Genomic DNA, 23,249 nt, shown 5'->3' with positions numbered 1-23,249 from the left:
GGAGGCCGGGGACCGACCGGGGGAATGTGCCGCTTTAACTCCATTACTCTAATCCGGGCTAATTACTTTAAGCAGGTTCCTTTTGGTTTGAGATTTAAAAAAATATGTCCCAGCTGCTGCTTATCCAGCCTTGACTTTAAGTTGTGCCTCATCCCCCCCCCCCTCCCTCGTCCTTCTCTGGAAACCTGTCAGATGTTTACCAAAGTGTTTAATCTTTTTCTCAAGTGGGATCAGCCAGATGGAGGGGCATGCATGGATAAGTGTTGAAGTAACTGTATATGGGCTTTACGTTGCTGGGAGTGCGACCTCACAATGAGGGCTTGTCGGGGGGTTTGGCTCCGAGCTGCGGTGCATTTTATTCCACTGTGATGGAGGGCGATTAGAAAATGAAACGGATGATTACACGAGAGGGCAAAAGATTTGTACAGTATAGTCACTGATTTTGAATAAGTTTTGATATGGGACAATATTGAAAGGCTTTCAGTAAATGTATATAAGGAATCAAAGTTGTACAATCAAAACCGTGAGCTGTGTCTGTTTCTGAGATTCAGTGTATCATATGAGTATTTTTCAAAAAACAAGAACAGGATGTCAAAGTGTGTGTTTACATTCAATGCGGTCAGTTTCGCTGTAAAAGAATATGAAGAAAATACTTCCAAAAGATCAACCGTTCGACCCTTCGCCGGCCTGAGGCAACGTGCCATGTTGCCACCTTCAAAATCAAAGCACTTGCAGTGAAATTCGGCACGCTGGGGTCAAGCTGGAGGGGCGGTGACACACTGCGATGGCTTTAGAGGTAGCAGATGGATTTAAGTGAGTGAAGCTCCAGGAGCAGAAGGACAGATGGCGCTGAAACGGACACTGGAGGTGAGGCCCTCCGTGGGAAGAACACACGTTTAAACTCAACCACATTGAGGATGAAAGCTGTGATGCCTTTAAGTGTAAATACTACATGTACATACTCTGTATTCATGTCTAAAATATATATATATATATCTATATCTTCATGTATTGTTACTCCAGCACTTTGTATATTGTCTGCCTTTAAAATAAACAAACTTGATAAAAAAGGAGGATGCAGAACGGCTGCAGCCCTCGTCATTACGTGGCGCTTCAGAGCGAACAATGATTCGTGTTCTTAAAGTTCGACATCTCAACAAGCTATTCGAGAGCTTCTATTATCTTTGACGAACTAATCAGCATCCTTGCGACGTCTCAACGGGATCCTCGGCAGATGGTTATTGAAAAGGAATAATCAAGTTTCATATTGCCTTACAAACACCGACCAAAACCCTTCTCTCTACCTCACACTGCCGTCTCCTCCTCCTCCTCCTCCATCACTCTGTATGCACAGCGTCTCCTGGGAGTGGTAATGGATTGTGAGTAATGCTATCATCCCTTTCTCTGTCTCTTTCTTTCCCTCCACCTCCTCTGGTGTGCCCGGCGGATGAAAACACTTGGAGGACTCGTGTCTGGCTTATTGTTTCTTCTGGAGTCTACAAGCAGATTCTGGGCCAGACAGGATTAGTCCACTCGTGTTTGTCCCCGTTATCCTTAAGGGCTCCATTTGTGGTTTCAGAATGAGCACTTTTTAATCAGCACTCGAGTCTCCATCCTGGCTGGATATGGGATATGACTATAATAAGAGCTGGGAATGAGGGCATTTTTAAAATGGAACCCCTATTGGAGCTTTGCTTTCCTTTTAAATCTTCTCCCTCGACATAATAATGCTTGTATGCAGGATATTGATTTTTGTAATGGTAATTATTTCTTCCATGACAATGCCAGTGCAGATTAATTTGGGCAATAATAGACCACTCTGTCTGCTTTACTACACTACACTACACTACTACCCTGTGAGGCGCACAATGCTCAAAGTAAAAATCATAGCAAACCAATTTTTAACAACGCGTTAAGAGAAAATAGAGCAACAATGAATCAAGTTCGAAAAGATGGTTCACACCAAAATACATATTTATTTTCTCTTCTGCAGTGCTCCATTTACCAGTACAGCTTGTTCTGGTGGAAGTTGCCTAGTTGTTTTCCGGTCTGGTTTGTCTCTTTCCAGAAATCACGACCCGGTTACTCAGATTCTTCCTCAGACCGGAGAAGCTTCATGTAGGAACGGAGATGGAAATACAAATAAATGAGCAAACAAATCCACGTTGCACACTTTAAATCACGAGGCTTCCTGCAGCCTGAAGTTCTACACGCAATTATTTCAACTTTCTTTGTCACATTTTGTAGATGCTGCAGCGACATGCCGTATTATTTTTGTTATATATAAATATTCATTCAGATAAATCTTTGGGGATTCACGACGCTGCAGCTCAGTTTTAGGGGAATAAAAGCTGATCAGCAGAGGAGCAACGAGCTGCTCACCCTGAAGGACACACTTATGGTTGTGTTCTGCCCTCTGCTGGTCACACACACACACACACACACACGTTAAAATAAAAAGGACCTGCGGAACAACATTTTTCTTTACTCAAAGAAAATATATTTTTGTACGGTTGTAGCCATTGACATAAAGGACAAGTTGCATATCTGAAATTGTATTATTTTTATTTTGTATTACATTTGTTTTGGTCATCTTTTAGGTTAAAGTAACGCAATACGCTACAGTGAATTAAATATCTTTGGGTTTTGGAGTGTTAGTCGGACATTTTCTGTTTTAAAAGCACGTAAAATGATTCCAGTGACAATCATTACACTTATAAAAGGCTTAATTTATTACACAAGTCTAGTAGAACAAAAGTAGCACATTACAAATTACACATAGCAAAGAACAAATAAGTATTTATACATTTTAAATTAGTTTGTTGTCTTATATAAAAAGAAAAAGCTGTATAAAATGTTTAAAAATATTTCTTTTATTTTATTTTTTTAAAAGGCACCAATGAAACTTTCAAACCACATTTTGAATTGTTGTTGCATCAAATGTTTCATCTCATCTTTGCTCTCCATTTCACATTTTTAAACATCCTTCAATACTTTATGTTTTTACGTCTTTTGTCCTGATAATTGAAACCAAGAGTCAAGAATTTATGGGCTTGGAAATGATAGTTTGGTCAACGAAAATAAAACAACAACAACAACAACAACAACAACAACAGCAGCTCAGAAATGAAAGAGTTCCAACTATTTTGGGTCGATAGCAAAGAACCACAAGAGAAGCAATAATGACGCAACTCCAAGAACCAACAGGGTCAGCGGGAGGAACGCCGCAAAATAATGATTTTATTGTTCCTTTTGAATGAAATCAATCAAAGTTTTGTCTGCACACCTTGAAACTTGAACTCCTGTTAATATAAAAGTGTGCGTGCGCTCTTTGTGGCTCTACATCCGACCTCCCTTCTTCCTGCAGCACACCGCATTCCCATAATAACACATACATTTTCCCCTCCTATTGAACTCCCTACCAAAAAGACCTTAGTGTGTGAGTGTGTGAGTGTGTGAGTGTGTGAGTGTGTGAGCCGAGCGCCTCGTGTGTGTTCTGGTGTTAACGGAATTAAGGTTTTGCAAAACATGCTTTAAAACCTACTTTGTACAAATGATTATTATTAAATATCTGTACCTGCAGTTTGTCAGAAATGTTCCGTCCCCATTCAAATAAACATGAAACATTACTTCTGAGGCATCGGCTGTATATACAGTACTGAGATGGCTGCAAATGTCTAATTTATGCAGCTTATCAAGTCATTTGTGTCCATTATTAAAGGTCCTTAGAATTTTTTATTTTCTAAAAACATGTGATCATTTTAACCCGTTTTTTATTGAATAATATTCAATTGATAATGATATAAAATAAGAAGCTAGAACACATTTTTGGCCTGAAAGGTAACTGAAATATAAAAAGCAAATATCAAAATAGTTCCGTCAGTCAACTAATCGATTAATTAACTAAACTAATTATTTCAGCTTTACTTTTATTTTTTTTAAAACACAAAAAATTGACTCAAGTTGGATTCTGCCTGCATTTCTTTTCCTGTGTTTTAAGGACACAAAGATCAATAACAGTCACAACTTACAGCATGAACAACTGTTACTTTATCCATGAATCCCCCAAAAGAGAAAAACATCTTCATTTATGCAACAAAAAAAAGATTAATATAATAAAATCTTATAAACATATTATTATTATTATTATTTCAGTAGTCAATGTAGACACCGTCTGATGGGAAAAGATAACCACAGTGTATGAGGAGTGGGACTGGTTGGTAATACTATATATGCACCACAATACTCTTATTAATAAGACCCAAACTATCACAAAATGTACTTCTCACTCCTTAAACCGCACGTGTTGGAAAACTGACCGGAAACACAAAAGATTACGAAAGTTTAAAGTGAGAAACGTTCAGATCGGATCTCATGAAGCGTGATGGAAGAACAAGAGAAACATTTACTCAAGACCTTCAGGGGCCATGAGGCCGCTGTCGCGTTGTCATGGAAACGTGCGGTTATAAAGATATATTTTCCCCCAATTGTACCGGTCTTTTCATGCGCTGTAATATGCCGAGGGCAGGCAATCAGGAAGCAATAACCACGTGACCTGCCAATCAAATCCCTGCTGAGTGGAATCAATACGTGGATTCACTGTATATAAGACTGTTTACACGTAGGTCAACCAAGCAGTCCAGTTACAAAGAATACTTTCAATAAATCCTGAATAAAGCAAAAAGGAGATTCTGGCCTATAGCACATAAAAAAAACAACATTATTCCATATTTGATCCCTGCGAACTGCGATTATTAGACGTTTCCAGTTTTAGTTTTAAACTTGTAAACGGGAATGAACACCGACGCGCTCGTGTTGCAACAGCGCGCGTCCTTCAACCCCAAAACGCCCATTCAGGAACCTCACAAATAAATTAAAAACAGACATTTTGCACACGGCACACACACGAGGGGGGGGGGGGGGGGCTCAACGTGACATCGGAAGAACGTGGCCGGGTCCTCGGCTGCTGAGCAGACACGTGACGCGTCGGGATGTTAAGACAAATGCATCAAAATCTTTTTCTCTGAATTATAAAACTAGTGTCTTTAATAGTCAACACACACACACACACACACACACACACACACACCTCACTGCTCCTTGCACTTCGGCGTGCGCGGCTGGCCGGCGCCGTGCGGGGAGTTCCACAGCAGCGGCGTGCTGAAGATGCCGATGATGCCCAGGTTGAGGACGAGGCTGGCGACCAGCATGCCGATGGTCCCCAGGAAGGAGGGCGTGCCTCCGTGGGCCAGCAGCCACGCCCGCCGCGACGTCATGTCTGCCATCACGCCCTCCATCTGGAAGTGGGTCCCCACCACGGCGCTGACGTGGAAGAGCTGGTGGCTGTGGCCTGGGTGAGGAGAGAGGAGAGAGGAGAGAGAGGAGAGGAGAGAGGAGAGAGGAGAGAGAGAGGAGACAGAGGAGTGAGGAGAGAGGAGAGAGAGGACAGAGGAGAGAGGAGATAGAGGACAGAGGACAGAGGAGAGAGAGGACAGAGGAGAGAGGAGAGAGGAGATAGGAGAGAGAGGAGAGGAGAGAGGAGAGAGGAGAGAGAGAGGAGACAGAGGAGTGAGGAGAGAGGAGAGAGGAGAGAGAGGACAGAGGAGAGAGGAGATAGAGGACAGAGGACAGAGGAGAGAGAGGAGAGGAGAGAGGAAAGAGGACAGAGAGGAGAGGAGAGGACAGAGGACAGAGAGGAGAGGAGAGAGGACAGAGGAGAGGACAGAGGACAGAGAGGAGAGGACAGAGGACAGAGAGGAGAGGAGAGGACAGAGGACAGAGGACAGAGAGGAGAGGAGAGGAGAGGAGAGGAGAGGAGAGGAGAGGAGAGGAGAGGAGAGGAGAGGAGAGGAGAGGAGAGAGGACAGAGGACAGAGGACAGGAGAGGAGAGGAGAGGAGAGGACAGAGGACAGAGAGGAGAGGAGAGGACAGAGGACAGAGAGGAGAGGAGAGGAGAGAGGACAGAGAGGAGAGGACAGAGGACAGAGAGGAGAGAGGACGCATGGTTCGGTGTAGGAAACGAAGAGGCAGGGATCGAGAATTGGAAAGAACGCCCACAGTATGTCTGTAATGAGTTGAATCATCAATATGCAAAAATAAACACGGGGAGTCTTTTCAGAGAAAGAAGACAACAGAAGAAACGTACTGTAGAAGTCAGGTGACCGACAACATTAAACTATCAGTTGCAGATCAAACCATTAATAATTCATTAATTTGTTGATTGAATTATTCATGTCAGGTTTTGTTAATCAATGCAACGTTTTAAAGAGCAACTTATTATTGAGGTTCACAAACACAGACGAATGTTTCGAAAACAACAACAACAACACAAACTTCTGTGAGACTGAGATGGCCGTTTATACTTTAAGCTTTCTTGACTTAATAATTCCGTGCCTTATCTTCTGTTAACTGTAAGTGCATATAAAAAGATGGAGGCCCCCAAGCTCCTGTAACGTTCCTGCCTGGAGCACATGGATGTTATTCCTTTATACGCTCCTTTTCAAACTTCAATCATCTGACCATCTTTCCTACATGTGCTCGTCATCATTTGAAGTCAAAGCCGAACCGTACCGATGTAGTCGAAGCGTCCCGGGGCCAGCCTCTCCGGCAGGTGGGCGGTGAACAGGAAGCAGGTGAGGAAGGCGAAGAGGAGGTGGTAACAGTGACTGGACAGGGCGTCGCTCGGGCTGCAGCCGCTGCCCCCGCAGCAGAGCAGGATCTGCACGCAGAAACACGAGCAGCTTTTAAAGTGCAGCTAAATGCATCTCAACGAGAAGCAGAAATACTGATTAGAAATGTCAACAGGCGCCACCAATTTAAGATATCCTTATTCGTGTGGACACTGAGGGCTGCAGCATTGTTAACAGCACGTCTGACCCAGTTAGAGACAAAGAAGTACTCCAACAAATGACAAACTAATCATGGCAGCGATTACAGGGATTAGTCGATGGCGGCGATACGTTTGTATGAGAAATCTGTCTCCGGGTCGGCGAGCCAGAGTCCTGCCAGCTGCACCCGATCGGCTCCGCTTGCATAACCACGCAAACACAACCCGGTGTGCACAATGCCGACACTCACCCGGTAAAACAGAGGAACCGTGTCAAAGATAAACGGGAGGACAAACGCGCCCGTCCTCAGCGCTTTGCTCCTCTGTGGGAACTGCAGCTCCAGGAACCTGCAGAGACAGACGGGGGGCAGCAGTCAGCTGGTTGAGTTCATTGTCATGTACAGAAAAGTACACAAGAGGTACAGAAACACAGAGGTACAGAAACAGAACACAGTGGTACAGAAACACAGAGGTACAGAAACACAGAACACAGAGGTACAGAAACAGAACACAGTGGTACAGAAACAGAACACAGAGGTACAGAAACACAGTGGTACAGAAACAGAACACAGAGGTACAGAAACAGAACACAGTGGTACAGAAACACAGTGGTACAGAAACAGAACACAGAGGTACAGAAACACAGAGGTACAGAAACAGAACACAGAGGTACAGAAACAGAACACAGTGGTACAGAAACAGAACACAGAGGTACAGAAACAGAACACAGAGGTACAGAAACACAGGAGGTACAGAAACACAGGAGGTACAGAAACAGAACACAGAGGTACAGAAACACAGGAGGTACAGAAACAGAACACAGAGGTACAGAAACACAGAACACAGTGGTACAGAAACACAGAGGTACAGAAACACAGAGGTACAGAAACAGAGGTACAGAAACACAGAGGTACAGAAACACAGAGAAACAGAACACAGAGGTACAGAAACAGAACACAGTGGTACAGAAACAGAGAAACAGAACACAGAGGTACAGAAACAGAACACAGAGGTACAGAAACACAGAACACAGAGAAACAGAACACAGAGGTACAGAAACAGAACACAGAGGTACAGAAACAGAGAAACAGAACACAGAGGTACAGAAACAGAACACAGAGGTACAGAAACAGAGAAACAGAACACAGAGGTACAGAAACACAGAGGTACAGAAACACAGAGGTACAGAAACAGAACACAGAGGTACAGAAACACAGAGGTACAGAAACACAGAGGTACAGAAACACAGAGGTACAGAAACACAGAACACAGAGGTACAGAAACAGAACACAGAGGTACAGAAACAGAACACAGAGGTACAGAAACAGAGAAACAGAACACAGAGGTACAGAAACACAGAGGTACAGAAACACAGAGGTACAGAAACAGAACACAGAGGTACAGAAACACAGAGAAACAGAACACAGAGGTACAGAAACAGAACACAGAGGTACAGAAACAGAGAAACAGAACACAGAGGTACAGAAACAGAACACAGAGGTACAGAAACAGAACACAGAGGTACAGAAACAGAACACAGAGGTACAGAAACACAGAGGTACAGAAACACAGAGGTACAGAAACAGAACACAGAGGTACAGAAACACAGAACACAGAGAAACAGAACACAGAGGTACAGAAACAGAACACAGAGAAACAGAACACAGAGGTACAGAAACAGAACACAGGAGGTACAGAAACAGAACACAGAGGTACAGAAACAGAACACAGAGGTACAGAAACACAGTGGTACAGAAACAGAACACAGAGGTACAGAAACACAGAGGTACAGAAACAGAACACAGAGGTACAGAAACACAGAACACAGTGGTACAGAAACACAGAGGTACAGAAACACAGAGGTACAGAAACAGAGGTACAGAAACACAGAGGTACAGAAACACAGAGAAACAGAACACAGAGGTACAGAAACAGAACACAGTGGTACAGAAACAGAACACAGAGGTACAGAAACAGAACACAGAGGTACAGAAACACAGAACACAGAGAAACAGAACACAGAGGTACAGAAACAGAACACAGAGGTACAGAAACAGAACACAGAGGTACAGAAACAGAACACAGAGGTACAGAAACACAGAGGTACAGAAACAGAACACAGAGGTACAGAAACACAGAGGTACAGAAACACAGAGGTACAGAAACACAGAGGTACAGAAACACAGAGGTACAGAAACACAGAACACAGAGGTACAGAAACAGAGAACACAGAGGTACAGAAACAGAACACAGAGGTACAGAAACAGAACACAGAGGTACAGAAACAGAACACAGAGGTACAGAAACACAGAACACAGAGAAACAGAACACAGAGGTACAGAAACAGAACACAGAGGTACAGAAACAGAGAAACAGAACACAGAGGTACAGAAACAGAACACAGAGGTACAGAAACAGAACACAGAGGTACAGAAACACAGAACACAGAGAAACAGAACACAGAGGTACAGAAACAGAACACAGAGGTACAGAAACAGAGAAACAGAACACAGAGGTACAGAAACACAGAACACAGAGGTACAGAAACAGAACACAGAGGTACAGAAACACAGAACACAGAGGTACAGAAACAGAACACAGAGGTACAGAAACAGAACACAGAGGTACAGAAACAGAACACAGAGAAACAGAACACAGAGGTACAGAAACAGAACACAGAGGTACAGAAACAGAACACAGAGGTACAGAAACACAGAGGTACAGAAACAGAACACAGAGGTACAGAAACAGAACACAGTGGTACAGAAACAGAACACAGAGGTACAGAAACAGAACACAGAGGTACAGAAACAGAGAAACAGAGGTACAGAAACAGAACACAGAGGTACAGAAACAGAACACAGAGGTACAGAAACAGAACACAGAGGTACAGAAACAGAACACAGAGGTACAGAAACAGAACACAGAGGTACAGAAACAACGCCGTACACTCATCACCCTCAGGTGATGTCACCCCCTTCCTCCCACCATCTCATTGACACCCAGAGGGAGGAATACATAAACCAACAATAATATAACAAAATAAGCTCAATTAAGCATTAGAACTATAGTTCTATTGATTGTATGTAGTGTTAGTATCACTTTTCTGAGCTATAATACATCACCACCGAAAAGGAGACGGCGAGAATTTCCTTCAACTCTCATGACATGACTCATTGATCAGACTTGACCCTCCAGGAGGTGGCGCTGTGCGACAATTGCTTCACAATTAACCCCAGTTGTCTAGTCGTGTAGTATTAAATGACAAGAGATATAAATATTGTCAAATGCCATTAAACAAAGCCGTCCAGCTGCGGTCCAATGTTAACCAACTGGGTAAGAATGTTAGAGACATACTTATATTAAACCTGGAAAAACACACCAAAACTACTGGAAATTAAATTAAATGAAAAACTGAGAAAGTATAAATCAAAACTAGCGAACACACTCTGAAAACCAACAAGAACCAAACACATTTAAATGGAAAAGTCAAACAGAGAGCGCATTCGTTTTCAATCCTTTAAGCCTGAAGAAATAATTCACGGTAAACGTTGTTGAATTTACTGAAAACTCCTGACAGTTATTCCAAAGCTTGAATATTGAAGCGTGCATTGTGGGGGATGTGTGCCTCACCTGGAGTAGCAGGACAGACCGGTGCAGAACAGCGTGTTTCCAATGGCGATGGGGACAAAATGTTGATGGAGCCAGCTGTTCAGCAGGCAGTCGGGCATCACGTAGTATCCGTAGCTTATGGCACAACCTGACAAAACATAAACAAACACATGAAAGCACGTCGGCGCAAACATTTAGCTTCCCACGGGAGCTTTGGTTTAAATCCATCCGAGTTTATGGAGACAAAAGCGTTTCTGTATACATGTAAATGTATTCCAATATATATCTTTGTGCATGTATTTTAATGTGTAAACAAACCAACACACAGCAAAACATTCACTGACAAAACAAGAGTGAGCATCGTACAGGCATCTTATCACATATAAGCTACAATAGAAAATAATATGGAAAAAAGGAATAATACGCAATTAAAAACGCACCAAACTAACTAAAACACCATTTGAGTATTTAAAACTTGTAGAAACCACATAATAAATACGAGTGTGTTTTCTGAAACCACCACTAGGGGTCACTGAAGTCAGTTTTTCTAACGGGACAAACGTTAAAGTTAGTTTCTATTTCCGCCTCAAAGCTTCTGAGCGTCGACTCGTAATCAGAGAAGCGCTGCAGCCGCCTCCCTCTCGCCTGGAAGGACCCGTCATGTGTGTTTGGTCCTTCCTTTGTGGTAGATTAGGGATCAGTCTGCAGGGGGCCACCAAACCAGAGGAGGCCCTGGGTTAATGTGCGACTGGGATCACGAACCCGCCCGCGAAGACAAATACGACACCGTGTAATCTGAAATGCACACAGCGAGGACGCCTCGCCCTGGAACATCTAGAGTCCTCTGTGAAGGCCGATGCAGCGATAGGGAAACACTAATCAGAGGAGAGATGGCCCCAGGTGTAGATGAGCCATGAAGCACATCGTTTCTCAGCCAGAGAGGATATGGAAATCAGACACGCCGACACACACACACACACACACACACACACGCGTAGCTGGGTTTGAAAAAAGGCAAATACAACATATACATATTTATATAAATACAGTGCTCTGAACGTTCTGCAATGTCAATCGCCCGGTAAATAACGTGTTATAATTCTCTGTAGGATGCCGTGTCAGCAAATAGTAAGGACGGTAATGTTCAGAAGATATTTGCTTCACTGCCAGATTATACAGAATTTAGTTAGATGTCGTGTACCAAAGAGCTGATATTCAAATCTATTTAAAAATCACTCGATACACTTTTTATCTTAAAATGTTGTTAAATGGTTGTTAAGAGATTTTAAGAAGATTTTTATCTGGATGGTTTGCCTCGAGACGTGAACGCTGACCACCGTCTGTCAGGAAAAAGGCCTTAAGTAACAAAAAGAAGTGGAGAAAAAAACGCTTATAAAGACGTCCTTCAAAATAAAAATCGGTCAGAATGTTTTGCACTGCAAATATCGATGTTCATTTTTAAAATGTTGTCAGTGGGTCCGAGGACTCACCCAGACTGTAGAGGCTGAGCGCTCCGTAGTCAAAGAAGTAGCAGATGTGCCGGGACTCCGGGGACATGGTGCTGAAGGTGTGCGCACAGCAGGAGGTGAAGGGGTAGACGCAGATGAGCAGCATGTACACCAGCAGGGGCCAGGTGTAGCTGTCCGTCAGGAAGTTCATCGTGGAGCAGAGGGCGCAGAAGCGCCACAGGAAGTACCTGCAGAACAACAACTTGTTTACTTATAGCCATCAACTCCACTCGGTCTGCTTCTCTAGGCTGGACTTCTCTAGGCTGGACTTCTCTAGGCCGAACTTCTCTAGGCTGGACTTCTCTAGGCTGGACTTCTCTAGGCTGGACTTCTCTCTAGGCTTCTCTAGGCCGGACTTCTCTCTAGGCCGGACTTCTCTCTAGGCCGGACTTCTCTCTAGGCTGGACTTCTCTAGGCCGGACTTCTCTAGGCCGGACTTCTCTCTAGGCCGGACTTCTCTCTAGGCCGGACTTCTCTCTAGGCCGGACTTCTCTCTAGGCTGGACTTCTCTCTAGGCTGGACTTCTCTCTAGGCTGGACTTCTCTAGGCTGGACTTCTCTAGGCTGGACTTCTCTAGGCTGGACTTCTCTAGACTGGACTTCTCTCTAGGCTGGACTTCTCTAGGCTGGACTTCTCTAGGCTGGACTTCTCTAGGCTGGACTTCTCTAGACTGGACTTCTCTAGACTGGACTTCTCTCTAGGCTGGACTTCTCTAGGCTGGACTTCTCTAGGCTGGACTTCTCTAGGCTGGACTTCTCTAGGCTGGACTTCTCTAGGCTGGACTTCTCTAGGCTGGACTTCTCTAGGCTGGACTTCTCTAGACTGGACTTCTCTAGACTGGACTTCTCTCTAGGCTGGACTTCTCTAGGCTGGACTTCTCTAGGCTGGACTTCTCTAGGCTGGACTTCTCTCTAGGCTGGACTTCTCTCTAGGCTGGACTTCTCTAGGCTGGACTTCTCTAGGCTGGACTTCTCTAGGCTGGACTTCTCTAGGCTGGACTTCTCTAGACTGGACTTCTCTCTAGGCTGGACTTCTCTAGGCTGGACTTCTCTAGGCTGGACTTCTCTAGGCTGGACTTCTCTAGACTGGACTTCTCTCTAGGCTGGACTTCTCTAGGCTGGACTTCTCTAGGCTGGACTTCTCTAGGCTGGACTTCTCTAGGCTGGACTTCTCTAGGCTGGACTTCTCTAGGCTGGACTTCTCTAGGCTGGACTTCTCTAGGCTGGACTTCTCTAGGCTGGACTTCTCTAGGCTGGACTTCTCTAGACTGGACTTCTCTCTAGGCTGGACTTCTCTAGGCTGGACTTCTCTCTAGGCTGGACTTCTCTCTAGGCTGGACTTCTCTCTAGGCTGGACTTCTCTAGGCTGGACTTCTCTAGGCTGGACTTCTCTAGACTGGACTTCTCTAGGCTGGACTTCCCTCTAGGCTGGACTCCATCCGGATCCGGGCCTCCTGTTTGTTAGGATTCAGGCTCATCTGAACTTTTTCCCCTCTTTCTAAAAATCTTGACATCATTTTAGCCGGTTTATTTGTTTCGTAAACAAAGACCCTGAAACGTTGACTGATCCTATCTTACAGATGGAAGGTTCTAGTGTAGTTTTAGTCTTGAACATCACGCGTTCACAATAACTCGCGAACACGATACACACATTAAAAAAGGACCGCGTGAGAAATGCACAATAAAACAACGGCGTCCGCACCACGTCGGCAGGAAGTGGGTCCAGATGTTGACGGTCTCGTTGTTCAGCTGGAAGCTGCTGAGGACGCAGTCCAGCGCCGAGCTGCGCGGGTGACGGTACCCAGAGATGATGCTGTCCTCCCGGAACACCTGTGGGCCGAGCAGACCCTCGTGACTCCGTACGTTACAGAACCGTCCCAACTTAAGGTGGAAAGCAAGTTCCCTCTTCACTGAAACGTATGACCTCTCACTATTAAGAGGTTTTATTTTAAGAGTAAAACTACATTTCTGTACTCACAGAGAAATTCAACCATTTATTGTTGTTGTTTGAATAACTGTTAAAGCAAGCCTTGTGAAATCATAAAATTATACTATTGTGAAAGAGATAAACATTTAAATATCCTGTGTCAGGAACAAACCTTCAAGTCAAATAATAGGAACAGTAATCAACTTCTTTAAGCTTTATATTTTAAACATGAGTAAATACTGGTGTTCCCACTGAGACGTCACATCTGTTATGAAGCCGATACCGGTGGCGTCTCCGTGGGAACCGATGTGATGTAAACACCAGCGAGTTTATTCTAAACAGACGCCGACCTGGATCACAAACAGGTTTCTTAATGTTCCTTCCTCACCTGAACATTTGATATCTATAACCGAGTAAAAGTGGAGACGGGCTCCTTCCTTCCGTACCTTGGGCACCTGGTGGATGTCAAAGAGCTGGGGCAGCTTGATGCTCAGCATGTCCGTGGGCAGTCGGATGGCACCCCTCCCCCGCTGACAAACCTCCCTGAGCCTGGCGCGCCCCCCCTGACAGAGGACAACCCAGACCGGGTAGTCAAACACCGGGATCCGGGGCCCTTGTTCTGGACCGTCGGGGTCCCATTGCAGACAGCGTCCCCAGCCCTGGCTCCACACGCCAGCACCGACCCCGATCCCCCGCCACACTGGAAACACTGCAGAGACACACACACACACACACACACACACACAATGAGACACACACACACCTGACTGGTAGTTTGAGACTTGCCCCCATGTCACCAGCTGGTCCTGGTGATCAGGGTTTGATGGTGGAAAGTAGAACACGTGTTCTTGCTCTTAAAATGTGAATCCCCCTTTTTATTTAGAGGCGTCTACTTTATTATCCGTCAAGTATCCTTCAGGGAACTTTCCTTCATTGGGTCTGGATGTCGGCCCGAGGATGACAGTGGTAGTGGTCCCTTAGGAAAACCTCTAAAAGAGGTTTCTGGTGAACCTGAATGAGTTCATCCTATATGTACACAATCCGACCCCATCATTAAGAATAACCATATCTTCCTTAAGATCATTAAGAATAACCATATATTCCTTAAGATCATTAAGAATAACCATATCTTCCTCAAGATCATTAAGAATAACCATATCTTCCTTAAGAATAACCATATCTTCCTTAATATCATTAAGAATAACCATATCTTCCTTAAGATCATTAAGAATAATCATATCTTCCTCAAGATCATTAAGAATAACCATATCTTCCTCAAGATCATTAAGAATAACCATATCTTCCTTAAGAATAACCATATCTTCCTTAATATCATTAAGAATAACCATATCTTCCTTAAGATCATTAAGAATAACCATATATTCCTTAAGATCATTAAGAATAACCATATCTTCCTCAAGATCATTAAGAATAACCATATCTTCCTTAAGAATAACCATATCTTCCTTAATATCATTAAGAATAACCATATCTTCCTTAAGATCATTAAGAATAACCATATCTTCCTTAAGAATAACCATATCTTCCTTAATATCATTAAGAATAACCATATCTTCCTTAATATCATTAAGAATAACCATATCTTCCTTAAGATCATTAAGAATAACCATATCTTCCTCAAGATCATTAAGAATAACCATATCTTCCTTAAGAATAACCATATCTTCCTTAATATCATTAAGAATAACCATATCTTCCTTAAGATCATTAAGAATAACCATATCTTCCTTAAGAATAACCATATCTTCCTTAATATCATTAAGAATAACCATATCTTCCTCAAGATCATTAAGAATAACCATATCTTCCTTAAGAATAACCATATCTTCCTTAATATCATTAAGAATAACCATATCTTCCTTAAGATCATTAAGAATAACCATATCTTCCTTAAGAATAACCATATCTTCCTTAATATCATTAAGAATAACCATATCTTCCTCAAGATCATTAAGAATAACCATATATTCCTTAAGATCATTAAGAATAACCATATATTCCTTAAGATCATTAAGAATAACCATATTATCTTCCTTAAGATCATTAAGAATAACCATATATTCTTCAAGATCATTAAGAATAACCATATTATCTTCCTTAAGATCATTAAGAATAACCATATCTTCCTTAAGATCATTAAGAATAACCATATATTCTTCAAGATTATTAAGAATAACCATATCTTCCTTAAGATCATTAAGAATAACCATATATTCCTCAAGATCATTAAGAATAACCATATTATCTTCCTTAAGATCATTAAGAATAACCATATCTTCCTTAAGATCATTAAGAATAACCATATATTCCTCAAGATCATTAAGAATAACCATATATTCCTTAAGATCATTAAGAATAACCATATATTCCTCAAGATCATTAAGAATAACCATATATTCCTTAAGATCATTAAGAATAACCATATCTTCCTTAAGATCATTAAGAATAACCATATTATCTTCCTTAAGATCATTAAGAATAACCATATTATCTTCCTTAAGATCATGAAGAATAACCATATCTTCCTTAAGAATAACCATATCTTCCTTAAGATCATTAAGAATAACCATATCTTCCTTAAGAATAACCATATCTTCCTTAAGATCATTAAGAATAACCATATCTTCTCACATGTAGAAGCTTCATTAGCAGTTAAAAAGCTCCTCACTGTAAGATCAGATATTCCTTTATTCGTCACATTTACAGGACTACAGCAGTAAAGGGAGACATACAAAAAGTGAAAAATAATAAACAGTAAATAATCTACAATAACTGAATATTATATTATTTAATAATATATTATTAAAAACGTATGAAATATGTTGACAGCTGCAACAAACTGGATTTCTGAACCTCGTCTTTCAGGTTCAGTTGGTCAAATATTACATCAGCACTAAAGTCCACATGACAAGAGTCTTTGTTGACTGAAGCCGACACGGAGAACCGACACGGAGAACCGACACGGAGAACCATCCGGGTCTCCACGTGAAGAACGCCGTGTTGGTGATGAGACAGCCGGCCGTCACCACGACGACGGGACGACATCTGGATGTCAGTTTGCAGTTCATTGAGGCCGCCCCAGGTTTTAATTACCTTGAACGAGATTATATATATATATATATATATATATATATATATATATATATATATATATATATATATATATATATATATGCAATGTCTGTCCTCCATAACTGACAAGTTGATAATAAAATAAGTTAAATGGACCATGTTTCGTTCACAATAAACAGATGTAATGAGTTTACAATTAAAACTAATATTGGCCAAATGTTTTAAGCCTTAAAATCCAGCATGGGGCTCAAATGCACAACAAGTAGTACACTAAAAGGATTTCACACACACACACACACCACACACACACACACACACACCCAGCTGCAGGCCCCGGCCTGTTAGCGGTGACAAAGTGAGCTTTGTGGAGGCTGAAGCCTCCAGAGTACAGGGGCCAAAAGGATGACCGTTACACACTGCGCGGGATGGAAATGAGGCTGCTCACACACACACAAATACAAATACATGCGTGCACACTGGTACAAATCCTGCATTCATCACGACTGGATAACATCTGAGCAGCACACAACACACAACACACACACACACACACCACAGCTTGTTTGACGATGACAATAGCAGCGAAAAGCCACCGAGGTCCACTGGAGTGGGAATGAAGAAAGAAGCTCATTTGAATTCTGATCCTCGGCTGCCGGTGACTTCAAAGGCCATTTTTAACGTGGTGACGTCCATTCGGTGCAGAATCCACGTAGTTGAGCCAATAACTCAACGTGATCAATATAAATATTGAGTGGCTTCGAGTCTCTTTGTGGGCGTTTTGGTTCTGAGGAGGAACAAAGTCCTGGAACTCGCTTGAGGAATGAAATGAACGCTTTCAGTGTGAGCTCTGCTCTAGTTGTGCGTCATTCTAGTCGTTTTGTGTGTCTTTCTAGTCGTTGTGTGTCTTTCTAGTCGTTGTGTGTCATTCTAGTTATTGTGTGTATTTCTAGTCGTTGTGCATCTTTCTAGTCGTTTTGTGTGTGTGTGTCTTTCTAGTCGTTTTGTGTGTCTTTCTAGTCGTGTGTCTTTCTAGTCGTTGTGTGTCTTTCTAGTCATTGTGTGTCTTTCTAGTCATTGTGTGTGTCTTTCTAGTCGTGTGTGTCTTTCTAGTTATTGTGTGTCTTTCTAGTCATTGTGTGTGTCTTTCTAGTCGTGTGTGTCTTTCTAGTTATTGTGTGTCTTTCTAGTCGTGTGTGTCTTTCTAGTCGTTGTGTGTCATTCTAGTTATTGTGTGTCTTTCTAGTCGTGCATCTTTCTAGTCGTTTTGTGTGTGTGTGTCTTTCTAGTCGTTTTGTGTGTCTTTCTAGTCGTGTGTCTTTCTAGTCGTTGTGCATCTTTCTAGTCGTTTTGTGTGTGTGTGTCTTTCTAGTCGTTTTGTGTGTCTTTCTAGTCGTTGTGTCTCTTTCAACGACCAGAGCGTCTTAAAAAAGAAAAAGTGCTCCGCTGATTCAGCTGATGGACAATTTGAAAAATAAGGATCAAAATCGATAAAGCAGAATCCGATTTTATACACACACCTTGTACTTCCGGATGTTACCCAGAATGCAACTCCACCGCTGACAGTTCAGTCAGCCATTCGGGGTCAAAAGGAGACGTCATCACTTCTTTCTGAATGCAAACACTAATAAATGAGACTTCATAAAGCCACGAAACTTCTTCTTCTTCTTCTTCTTCTTCTTCTTCTTCTTCTTCTTCTTCTTCTTCTTCTTCTTCTTCTTCTTCTTCTTCTTCTTCTTCTTCTTCTTCTTCTTCTTCTTCTTCTTCTTCTTCTTCTTCTTCTTCTTCTTCTTCTTCTTCTTCTTCTTCTTCTTCTTCTTCTTCTTCTTCTTCTTCTTCTTCTTCTTCTTCTTCTTCTTCTTCTTCTTCTTCTTCTTCTTCTTCTTCTTCTTCTTCTTCTTCTTCTTCTTCTTCTTCTTCTTCTTCTTCTTCTTCTTCTTCTTCTTCTTCTTCTTCTTCTTCTTCTTCTTCTTCTTCTTCTTCTTCTTCTTCTTCTTCTTCTTCTTCTTCTTCTTCTTCTTCTTCTTCTTCTTCTTCTTCTTCTTCTTCTTCTTCTTCTTCTTCTTCTTCTTCTTCTTCTTCTTCTTCTTCTTCTTCTTCTTCTTCTTCTTCTTCTTCTTCTTCTTCTTCTTCTTCTTCTTCTTCTTCTTCTTCTTCTTCTTCTTCTTCTTCTTCACTCCCGCGTGACCTTTTCTCAATGGACGTCTTTATCGGCCGCACGCTGACAATGAGCGGGCGACTCAGGAGAGCTGGAGCCCAATAAAACCATCCATACTTCACCGGTGGTTGGGCTCACTGAAGGTTAATGCACCTATATAAATAGGTATTTATTTGGTACTTTTACTCCTACATTCACAAAAACAAAAAAAAGTGTCATAATCTGGCACGTTGTGATTATTCATTCTGATTAACTTTCATCTGCTTAATGTTCCCCAGATTTCCTACAGAACCGGCCTCGACCTGCTACATCCACCTGTTTGCTCTTCACGCCGCCGAGAGGACCGAGAACAACATACTTAATCGTTGCGTAACGATGTCTCTGGCTGCGCAGCGCGGCCCCCGGGGACGGATCGGTTCCTACTGTTATGCTTCTGGAACGTGAGTCAATAAAGAAGATATTGCTCTTTTATTTTGGGAACACTCGGTTTTCAACAGACACATGTTTACGATACATTTTGTTTTTAACTGCTTTATATGGCATTCTTCAACAAGTCAATCAATTAATAAAATTGCTCGTGTGTCAATGACCAACTCTCCTTCTATGAGAGCTGAACATCGGAATGTTTTGGACAAACAAAACAAGCTCATTTTTGTCATTTTTTCACGAATTCTAATCAAATAAAACAAGGTTTTCTGTGCCATCTTCCTCTGATAACTAATGTAAAACAAATGTTGTTTACTTTCACCCCCCCCCCCCCCCCTCACTCGAAGCATCGGCACCGTTTCTCAAAGCAACGACTTCCCTCTGACCAAGAGGTCCGTTAGTGTTGGACAACCAGGGGGGGGCTGCACACGGGGACATGGGCTAGACCTCGTCACGGGGTGGGTGGATAACGTCTCTCGTTTGGCTTCAAGTCTGAAGTCAAGCTGGAATGTGTGTGTGTGTGTGTGTGTGGGGGGGGGGGATGTTCCCAAGAACAAGAGAAAAAGGTGTTCCTCACGGGTCCCCCCCCCCCCCCTTCCTGGTCTACATTCCCCATGAAAAGGACTTATGTAACGCAGCGTTCCTGCAGCTCTCGTTGGGTGGCTGCAGGAACAAAGAGGCAACCGGCACCAGCAAGACAGTTCATATTTATTAGAGTATCTTTCTTGTTTCTGTTGCGTTTGTCAACCACGTGAACCGGTTTGTTGGGGTTTTTTATGAGAAAAAAGTACCGGCGTGTTCTTTTTGGCTCGCATGACGTGACTGCTGGTGGGGTTTTTACATATAAGAAAGGAACACAATGTCAAACCAGTTTCTCCACGTCGTCGCTGATCAAATAGGAGGTCACATGCATCCAAGAGGGAGACAAAAGACTGGAGAGTGTGTGAGACATGAGCACGCTGCACCCCCACCCCCACATGCTGCTGCATTCCTCTGCTGCAGTACTATAGAACCTGAACCATCAACACAAGCTTCTTCTCCCGTTTAGTGGCAGCTGCAGCAAACATGATTCCATTTGTACATTAACCTGCAGATTTAACGATTCATCTGCAAAAACGTCAGAATAATCCGAGAAAATGATTGTCCCCCTTTTCCAGAAACCAAGCTGACATCTTGTCAAACAGTTTACAACAAGATCAAACTAAGAAAGAACACATTTGGTTGCATTTCTTTGCACGCCAGACAACTTTTTATGACTGTAAACATTATCAAAAATAGTTTGTTTGCTTAATCTCAATTTCAAATGTCCACAACCCAGAAGAACAACAACTGTGGAAGGTGACAACCCGTGTTTAAACAAACGAGTCAAACCACACGACACCCGTCTGCTAACGCCCTGCGCCTGGGAACCAGCAGCTCCAGTCTGGGACCAGCAGCTCCAGTCTGGGACCAGCAGCTCCAGTCTGGGACCAGCAGCTCCAGTCTGGGACCAGCAGCTCCAGTCTGGGACCAGCAGCTCCAGTCAGAAACCAGCAGCTCCAGTCAGAAACCAGCAGCTCCAGTCAGAAACCAGCAGCTGCAGTCAGGAACCAGCAGCTCCAGTCAGAAACCAGCAGCTCCAGTCAGAAACCAGCAGCTCCAGTCAGAAACCAGCAGCTGCAGTCAGGAACCAGCAGCTCCAGTCAGAAACCAGCAGCTCCAGTCAGAAACCAGCAGCTCCAGTCAGAAACCAGCAGCTCCAGTCAGAAACCAGCAGCTGCAGTCAGGAACCAGCAGCTCCAGTCAGAAACCAGCAGCTCCAGTCAGAAACCAGCAGCTCCAGTCAGAAACCAGCAGCTCCAGTCAGAAACCAACAGCTCCAGTCAGAAACCAACAGCTCCAGTCAGGGACCATCAGAAACCAGCAGCTCCAGTCAGGGACCAGCAGCTCCAGTCAGAAACCAGCAGCTCCAGTCAGAAACCAACAGCTCCAGTCAGGGACCATCAGAAACCAGCAGCTCCAGTCAGAAACCAGCAGCTGCAGTCAGAAACCAGCAGCTCCAGTCAGAAACCAGCAGCTGCAGTCAGAAACCAGCAGCTCCAGTCAGAGACCAGCAGCTCCAGTCAGGGACCAGCAGCTCCAGTCAGGGACCAGCAGCTCCAGTCAGGGACCAGCAGCTCCAGTCTGGGACCAGCAGCTCCAGTCAGGGACCAGCAGGGACCAGCAGCTCCAGTCAGGGACCAGCAGGGACCAGCAGCTCCAGTCAGGGACCAGCAGGGACCAGCAGCTCCAGTCAGGGACCATCAGGGACCAGCAGCTCCAGTCCATGTGGCGACTGGTCACAATGACACTCCAATAAAGCCCAAACATCTCCAAAGTCCGGACCAGCCAGTGGACCTCCAGAGCAACAAACATGGAGACCCTTCTTAGAAGAACTCTTCAACCCCACGTGTGTGCTTCTTTCCGGCTCATTGTTAACTTCCCAGGAATTCTTTCAACACTATCTTTAAAAACAACAACAACAACAACAACAACAACACATGTCCGGTGCAGCAGCATCTCAAGAAGACACTTCCCCTCGAGATGAACTTCGTGTCCGCGTTGTTTTACTCACCGCGACCCTCCGGCATGCGGACGTTGGCGTTGCTCTCCCTCGTGTGTGTGTGTGTGTGTGTGTGTCCGTAACAACGCTCGAAGGTTATCGCGTGTGTGACAGGAGCGGCTGGGCGTCTCTCTCTCTCTTCCTCTCTCTCTCTTCCTCTCTCCCCCTCTTCCGTCTCTCTCTCCCCCTCTTCCGTCTCTCTCTCCCCCTCTTCCGTCTCTCTCTCCCCCTCTTCCGTCTCCCGGTGTTAACGGAACCAGCTCCACAGCCTCCTCTTTTCCCCCTTATTGCGCCGCTCGGTGGTCACGTGACCACTGGAGCCACAACAACACGAGCCACGCGTGTTCAAAGACGCCTCGTGCGCGGTGTGTATATTTAAAATATGTATTTTATTGATGCTTTTCTCGACTCATCCCTGAACTGCTATGCTACCAGATGGCCAGTGGCGGTGCAGGATATTGAGACAAGAAATGTTATTAAAAGGTTTCTCATCCACAGGGTGGACATAAAATACATATACATAATATAATTTTCACTCAAATAAAAGTAAAACAGTATTTGCATCCAAAACTTACACTTAAAGAACCAAAAGTTAAAGCTGCATGATCCCAGCGTCTGCCTCTCAAAAGGATAAGTAGTGCAGGTTATCCCCACCTTTACCAGCTGCAACATTAAATCAAACGCATTACTAATTATAATCCATTTATATATTACACGTATGAATAATAAATAGCTTCCCTTAACGTTTAAGTCGGATTTAATGGATTTCTCTTAAAGCTGCTACAAGGAACTTTCATTTTGTGTTGATTTTGGCGCCCCCTGTGGACAAAAGTGAGAGTGTTTCCAAACACCTGACCCCCCTCACAGGTCGAGTCTTAATAACAAGTGTCACCCGTGACCTCAGATGACCCCATCTGGGTATAAGTTTCGGCGGCGTCCCGAGATCAGTCCTTTTTCATCTTCTCGCTACGCAGGCTAACTACTATGTTAGCATTAGCTGAACTTAAGATAACTGAAGCTCGTCGGTTGGAGGCTTGTGACCACTGGTCGGAGCTGCCGGTCTCTCGCCCTCCAAAGACTGCGTCCATCGAGCCGGTGCTAAGCAGCGCCTCTGGCGGTCA

The 23,249-nt window shown here is 43.6% G+C and overlaps 1 protein-coding gene across 1 annotated transcript; it reads right to left on the bottom strand.

Annotated features, from left to right (window-relative positions):
• Window positions 1-4,027: 4,027 nt before the first annotated feature.
• Window positions 4,028-22,452, bottom strand: paqr6 (progestin and adipoQ receptor family member VI). Its single transcript, XM_034529066.1, has 8 exons — window positions 22,141-22,452; window positions 14,320-14,582; window positions 13,649-13,776; window positions 11,930-12,135; window positions 10,461-10,587; window positions 7,079-7,175; window positions 6,572-6,719; window positions 4,028-5,350 (listed from the first exon to the last, which is right to left on the bottom strand). Exons 1-8 carry the CDS (start codon window positions 22,154-22,156, stop codon window positions 5,091-5,093), a joined length of 1,245 nt encoding a protein of 414 aa, XP_034384957.1. The 5' UTR covers window positions 22,157-22,452; the 3' UTR covers window positions 4,028-5,090.
• Window positions 22,453-23,249: the final 797 nt, after the last annotated feature.

The sequence above is a fragment of the Cyclopterus lumpus genome, chromosome 25 (genome assembly GCF_009769545.1).
Source record: "Cyclopterus lumpus isolate fCycLum1 chromosome 25, fCycLum1.pri, whole genome shotgun sequence".
Lineage (NCBI taxonomy): Eukaryota > Metazoa > Chordata > Actinopteri > Perciformes > Cyclopteridae > Cyclopterus > Cyclopterus lumpus.
Note: the sequence above shows the minus strand (reverse complement) of the source record. Positions and strands in the feature narration are given on the sequence as shown.